This window comes from Crocodylus porosus, unplaced genomic scaffold (assembly GCF_001723895.1).
Source record: "Crocodylus porosus isolate Cpor-Errol unplaced genomic scaffold, CroPor_comp1, whole genome shotgun sequence".
Classification (NCBI taxonomy): Eukaryota; Metazoa; Chordata; order Crocodylia; family Crocodylidae; genus Crocodylus; species Crocodylus porosus.
The window spans coordinates 137,514,432-137,522,044 of NW_017728931.1; the positions used below are offsets into that span (position 1 = coordinate 137,514,432).

A 7,613-nucleotide genomic window follows, 5' to 3' on the forward strand; every position below is an offset into this window, starting at 1 on the left:
GGGCTGTAGTTCCTTATGCTTGTCTTTTGCTGGAGCGGTGGCTAGGAGGTCTTCCCTCTGAAAATGTCTGTTTTTGGTGGAAAAGCTAGGAGGCTTGTTGTCCAATGGAGGCTGCTGAACATGGGCTAAGAGTCCCCAATGTTTCAGTCTCAGTAGCAATAAAGCCTGACCTTCTGCTAACTCAGAGCAGTTCCCTGGGGCTGGGCTGACTTGACTTGTTTCTTTCTTAACAGGCACATCTTCCCTAGCAACGTAATGGCTGGATAGTGAAAGAAACAGTGACGTTGGGTTGAGATATAGCTATGCCTTGGTCTGAAAGTTCCTGATGTTAGCAAAAGAGATGAGCTCCGTTGGTGTGCACATTTTTCTGCCTGAGGTGCCTTTTTTCCCCACTTGAATTACCAGTCTCGCAGGGACCCCTGCAGGTGAAATAATAGATTGCACATGTTTCTGACACCTACTGTGTTTAATGTTCTTGTGTAACATTTTGTTGCTGATAAAATTGCTTCTTTTAACTCCAGGAGTAACTGAGATGCAAAGCCAAGCAGTGACACAGTGACTTAAGGAAAACCTTGCCTCCGAATTTGTTTTAAGAAATTTATGCAGCATGATGTTAAATGACACTTCACACTCACTCAAAGCAGTTCCTCCCAGTATGGGTGAAAGAAAACAAGTAGCAATATCTCAGTTTTCTAGATAAAGGACAGAAAGAAGAGTTACTCCCTCAGAAAAAGAGCCAGGAATCAACTCAAGACAGTCTGGCTAGGATTTGTAAAAGGCCCTACAGTTGAGCCCTAAATATATGTGGCCCAGTTTTTTTTTAAAAGCAATGATATTTGCACTGAGGTCAGGGGAAGCTCTTGGATATGCAGCATTTTGTAGACAAGATCGTCTATTAGGTGATTACATATAGATTTAGGAGCCTAATGTTAAGTACTTATTTTTTTATAAAACATATTGGGAAATCTCTACGTTCATTCTTCCAGTCCCATTGCTTCACTGATCAGGTTTGAGATTTTGCTTCCACATATTGTTAATGTACCTATTTTAAAGGATGTTCAAAGCTGGTTTTAGGATTTGTGACTATTACAGCATCTATGCTCATTGCAGTATGGCACTTTCCCCTCTTGTTGGACACTGCTCTTTTGATGTTTGTTTTCTAGAAGGCTGTCCAGTATATAACATCTGCAACAGAACCATTAGCCATTTTTATATTGTGTAAAATTACCCATTTAAAAAAAAAAAGCTGTCCATGAGTTTGTGTGGATTTTAGGTTTGTTGGTGTAGGTTGTATATTTTATTTGCATTTGAACATAGAAGAGATAGCAATGCAAATTTTTAATTTGTAAAGTGCATTTGTTTCCATGTTGAAGTAAAAGTATATAAGTTACAGTTCATTTACATGTGATCTAAATCTTGGGCTTATGAGCATGGACTATGTTGGTCCATGCTATCTAAGTCTTGTTTGTTAAACAAGATACAAGGCAATGGGTTTAAACGGCAGCCAAACAGTTTTAGATTAATTGTCAGGAAAAAAAATGTAACAGTAAGAACAGTAAGACAGTGGAACATGTTACCCAGAGAAGTTGTAAAACCTCTATCACAGATGGTTTCATGAAGAAGCTGGATGGGCATCTGTCTGGGATAGCCTAGAGGTAGTGCATCCTGCATCCGTACAGGGGGTTGATTGGATTAGATGGCCTTTGAGGTCCCTTCTCACCTTCTGATTTCTGACAAAGTGAAGCTTCCTCTATTGATGGGATTATTCCATAATGTGAGCACTACTGTTTTCCTCCTACCTACCCAGATGTATTGTCCATGCATAAGCTACATGAAACTTTATAGAATACTTTCATTAATGTATTCAAAATGCTTAGAAGATAAAAGCAATGGATTAAGTGCTAAATACTGTCATTTATTTGCTAAGAAAGCAAATACATCTACAGCATTCTTGCAAGTCTCCTTAAATATCCCTCTGTTGAAATATTTAATTGAGTTTGGCATTAACCCAAATCAGATACTGCATGTAGAAGATACAATACTATAATCCAAAAAGTAGTTTTATTACAGTTTTTGATTTTTTTTAAATGTACTACTTATTAAGAAATGTATTTATAAAGGAAAGCAATTTTGTGTTTTACAGTGACGGTCTCCTGCTCTTCCACTCTGAAACACTGCTTGAATCAATGGCCGCTTTAGTCAAATACCTCTTACCCAGTGGCCTGGGTTGTTAGGCCAACAAGAATGAGTTGTCTTGAGCATGGAAAGGAAACAAAACAATTTTTCTTCTTTATAAACTGGTTTAGCATTTGGCCTTTCAGGGATTCTTCAGAAAGCTGTACAGGTGGGGGACGAGATAATCTGTGTAATGCCCATCAATGAAACCCTTTCCACTGTTGTGCACAAACCAGCATTGCACATCCGTTCCAAATACTTGGTCAGTCCTGTAGTCTTTCTGCAACCCTCTGCAACAAAGGAAGCAGCAACATAGGTGAGGTGCTATGCTACTACAGGTTAAAGAAAGAATGCATTAGTGAGACCTGATTCTCGGTGGTGCTGACTGCCATTAGCAGGTGCCTGTATGCAGCTTGGCCCCTCTATTTTTGTGATGATAAGATTCCTACCTTGATAAGCAACATAATGGAAACTAAGCTGCAAGGCATTGTGATTTGGTAAGTCCCTAATCGTTATTTCACAGAAATCACAAAAGCGGGCAATGTCTGTGAAATCCACAAACAAAAAGAAAACTTCCTGAAAATAAAATGCTGGCTTTCCAGAGGGGGCCAGCAGCCTTACAGTGCTGTGACCTGGCTACACAGCCCATGGGGGGGCACTGCTTTAAAAAATGGAAGCCCAAGATGGCTGCTGCCCCTCCTCTTGCCACTGATTGGTTGAGAGGGATGCCTGTGTTGTGGCCCTGCCCCTCTCCACCAATTGGTGGTGAGGGGTGGGCTGTATGAGACAGCCCTTGCAGCCAATTAGCAGTGAGGGGTGGGGCCCTGAGCTAGAGGTGTGGAGGGGCCCCACCTTGATCAGCCCATGAAAATGGCAACTGTCCCCCACCCCTGGTGAAATCAGCCAGCTGCCACCTCAAGTTAGGTAGACACCTAATAATGATTACAGCTTTGTGACTGCTCCTGTCTCTGGCAGGCACATGGGAAATCATTTGAGATTGAACACGTTTCTCTCAATTGCAAACCGTGTAAAGTTCCACTAATCTGGGAAAGCCTGCTGATGTCTTGCACCTAAGGGGATGTAAGGTGTTTGATAGACAAGCTCTGAAATGCAGATACATCATTGTCTGTGCAGGCCACCCCTCTTCGAAAAAATGTGCATTATGAAAAAAGTTCAAACGGAAAGCCTCAGGAGAGGGAAGTGTAACATCCTTGACGAAATTCAGAGCTACAATTTGTCTTAGGACAAGCTGTACAGAGATGGGGCAGCGTCAATCTACTTCCAGCACAGACACTAATGGCACTCCAGTTCCATTTGTTCTCTTGTTCAGGCCTCTGGTTAGCTTAGTGTCCTGGCCTCCCTAATTGCAAAGCAGGTTTCAGGGGGGTCATACTGCCAAAAGTTCCCTCCCTGCCATCCTAATCCTGCTAACTTCCTGAGAGCAGCGTTACTTCCTGTGCTAATTTTGATGGCCATATCCACTGCCAAGGAGCAACTGCTGTTTGGCTCCAGCCCACCTCTCCTTCCTGCCAAAGCTATGGATTCACAGCATTGCCATGGACTCCCATGATGTGGGGTAGACAGTGCAGTTGACATGAATCACCTAAGACTTCGGGAGAAATGAACACTGGATCTCTGTGATTATAACTAAGGCCAGAATCTGACTTTCACAGGGTGATCCACAAACACGAAAGAACCCAGTTTGACTTTCAGTCCCATTCTGGATATGCTCTGCGGACAAGCACAAGAAGTTTGTTTGCAGTTTTGAATAAAGGAAGTCTCTAGAACCACTGAGAGAGAAACCCAAAGTCATTTTTTAAGAAGTGACTTCCATTTGTTGGGTTTTGTTTTTTTTTAATATTGTGATCGACTTGTAGGGACCTACCAAATTTGCAATTTTGTGAATTCCATGAAATCCAGCATTGCCCATGAACACTGGGCAATGACCGTGAAATCCACAGAGGGAAAAAAAAATGTAGAGGAAAGAAAATGCTGGCTGCTCGGAGTGAGCCAGCAGCCCTTGATGCACTGCAGAAGCCCAGTGGGGCAGGAAAGGGGGCGGGAGGGCTGCCCATTTGAAGGGCTGTGGGCAAGATGGCTACCGCCCCTGCTCCTCACCCTTGATTGGCTGTGAGAGCTGCCTGTCATGTGGCCCTGCCCCTCTCCACCAATTGGTGGTGAGAGATGGGGCTGCACGACAGCCCTTGCAGGTAATGGGCGGTGAGGAGCAGGGCCACATGACAGGCAGCTCCTTGGCAAGGGTTGGGGCCATTGGGGCCCCTCAGCCAAGCAGGTGGGAGGGAGGGGTCACCACGCTTGGCTGGCTGGGTCCATGTTCTGCCTGTGGTATCAGAGGGCATCCTCTGCAAATGTGGTAGATCCTGATTGATTGGATTCAACTACTAATTTTAGGGTCTGCTATTTTTCTTGTCAAACTTGCCTTCTCTTTGCTCAGAAATCCTACCTGGTGACTGTAAGTTTGTGTCCTTTGAATTCCATGGTGGCTTTTGGTTTCTCTGGATCCTGACCAGGTCCCTCGTTGAAGATAGACACTTCTGGTTCAGGCATGAACTGGCCTGATCAAAGAGAAGGTCAACACTGCTTTGGTCATCATATTTTAACCTGCTGTGTAGCACATTTTAAAAATAAACCAAAAGGAGCAAATTGCTTCTGTGTGGATCAAAGGGTTCCATCAGAGATTTCCTACATTGGGGCTGGAAGGGACCTCGCGAGATCATCGAGTCTAGCCTGCCATAGGCAGGAAGTCTGCTAGGGTCAAATGATCCCAGAAAGATGCATTAGGACCTTCCATGCTGTGGGCATAACAGGATTCTACTTTAGAGACAGCCAGCTTTCGTGAAGCAGAGTGAAGCTGTGACATGCGGAGAAGCAAACTGCATGCTAATTAGTTCTGTTCGTTTGTAGAACTTTCCTTGGGAACTACGATGGGAAGGGGGTGGGAGGACAGGCTTAAAGGTGACTTGCAAAGGGAAGAAAACCAATGCGTTTTGGGATGGCTCTCATCACCAGAGGACTGAATTGGTTGTCATGTAAATTAGATCTCTATTCTACTTCCCAGCCAAGTCCAAGACAGAGAGCCTAAGATGAGTTCTGCGACATGCGCTCGGGACACAGTGCATATAGGGCCTGCTAGGGAGGTGGTATGGAGATGGCCCAGCAGTTTCTGTTTCATCTTCTCTGAAAGATGAGGCTCTGTTTAGAAGGAACAAGACACTGGCTCTGTTAAGGAAGCTTCCCCCACCCCAAGCAGGTGGCCTGAGAGTGGTCAGATCTTAGATTAGCCTGTCCTTGTCCATATGCTCTTTCCACAGCTGAACCTCTTTGACCCCAAATGGTTTCCCCCTCATCCTACATATTTTGTCCTAGTCCAGGAGTTGCATAGGCCCATAGGAGCACAAAACTGGGGCTAGGCCTGTCTTGATGGCCAAGTCTAATGACTGACTTGGTCACTTCTGGATCCCTTGAGGTCCCTTCCAACCCAGGACTGGGAAAGTAGCAGGAGTATATGATCACTGTTGAGATAACATATATCACAGCACTTTTTTTCATTAAACAAGACCTTGAAGACCTTGGTTTTGTCTTGCATGACTGTTCAAGTCCCTGTTGTGGACTGGAGACACTCTCTAAGGGGCTGGGCTTCACATTTGGGAAGTCAGATACCAAAGGCTAGGTGCTGAATGCAGTTGTAAGGGCCTAACACATGGCAGTTCAGATCTGCTGCTAGTGTAAATTGGCATCTCTCTATTGACTTATTATGAGCATGCTATCATGATTTGTACCAGTGGAGAAGCTGGCTGGGTGTATGCATATAGATTATGTAAAATCCCTCTGAAGCCAAAAGATAAACTTATTCTGGAAAGTCAACAATACTATCAGAACCAGATGTTGCACCTCATCCCCATCTTTTGAGAGCTTTCTTCTTTCCATAGTATTTACACTGTTACCTCTCAGCTCCATGTTCTTGGGGAACCCTGACACAGGACGCAGCCTGTCTGACTCACAAAGAATCGCCCCCCTTCCCCTCCTCTACCTAAATAGAAACTGATTAAGATGCAGTGCGAGACACACCTAAAACCCTCCAGATAAGGGTGACAAGAGTGAAACGGCTGCCCTAGGTCTCATTTGCATCCGAGATGGAACCAGATGACCATTCGTTTACATGAGAGATGGAGAACAGAAAGCCAGAAGCAGAGACTGCAGTGAATTCTGGGATCAGAGGAGCAGGACAGCACTGCATGATGGGGAATCTGTGCTTTAAATGCTAATCAACCCACACACCCAGCTCAGCATTTATCAGACCAGTTCTAATCTGGATTTACAAAGGACTTTTCCTCCTCCTCTCCCCCCTCTAAGCAGAAGTAACTTTACTAGGCATCTCGGGCCGCACATTCCCCGGTCCCGCTATGGGAGGCCTATTTAAACTTAATTGGCTAAAACTCGGTTGCCGGGTTAGGGAACGCAGAGGCAAGACCGAGTCCGAGGGGGTATGGGCAGCATTTGAACAATGCTACAGGGTTCATCACAGCGTCCAGCCCGTTGGAGCCCTGACCACAAGTGTTGTCATACTTTTCCCGGGACGACTGGTGGAAGTCCTCTCCACAACAGGTTATGAACACTCCAAAAATTGCCTTCAGTCTGTTAAAAGACTATAGGAAGATCTGGAAAAGTCATGCTAAGCTGAGGCTTGTTCATAAGTAAAAATCCAAACCCCTGAAGCTCCAAGCTATCTATTGTTTCTGAAGACACCAGGAGATATCCCATCCGTATATCTGCTACCCATAGGAATGTCAACCTGGCTCCTAAGTGGGTGTTTCCTGAGTATCAGTTGGTTTCCTGAGATGTTCCCACCAGATAACCCCTTGTCAATAGAGAAGACAATTTGATTTACATTATTGAAAATGCTTGAAAGCAGCTGAACTGAGGGTATAAAAATCTGTAAAAGAAGCAGCAGCGTGTGTGCTGACACCACCCACTTTCTTCTGGAGAGGCTGAAGGAGGCAGCTCGTCCCCCTTCAAGGATCGTGCTGAGAACTTTAACCTGTCAGCTTTGCAACCCGAGTGCCTTGGACTGGGGAGATCCCAGGTCTCTCTCTTTTCTCTCTAAGCATAGATTTCTGAACCTGAACTGTATTTGTTAATCTTGAGCTAAGTTTCCCCAAATACTTAGTGAAACCAGGGTAATACTTGTGATTGTTTGTGTTTGTTTTCCTTTGCATGTCTATTACTACTAGTATCATTATATATTTCACCTCCTTAGCAATAAATAACTTTTAGTCAATCTGGTGGTAACTGGGTATATTTTACCTTCTCTACTTCTCTTTCCCCACTTGCTCTGTAGCAACGCCCCTCTTACCTAAGCTAAAGATCCCTGTGAAGCCTAGAAATACTGTGGGGTCTGCTCATCAAGAGGCTAAAAG

General features: G+C 44.5%; 1 protein-coding gene across 1 annotated transcript in view; it reads right to left on the bottom strand.

Moving 5' to 3' along the window:
* Nucleotides 1-819: 819 nt before the first annotated feature.
* ITIH2 (inter-alpha-trypsin inhibitor heavy chain 2) overlaps nt 820-7,613 on the bottom strand; it is a 46,915-nt gene continuing 40,121 nt past the window's right edge. Inside the window, exons 20-21 of the mRNA XM_019543740.1 lie at nt 4,640-4,751; nt 820-2,465 (exon numbers count right to left, since the gene is read on the bottom strand). Coding sequence (XP_019399285.1) covers nt 2,318-2,465; nt 4,640-4,751 — 260 coding nt within the window. The 3' untranslated portion in view covers nt 820-2,317. The remainder of the gene's footprint in view (nt 2,466-4,639; nt 4,752-7,613) is intronic.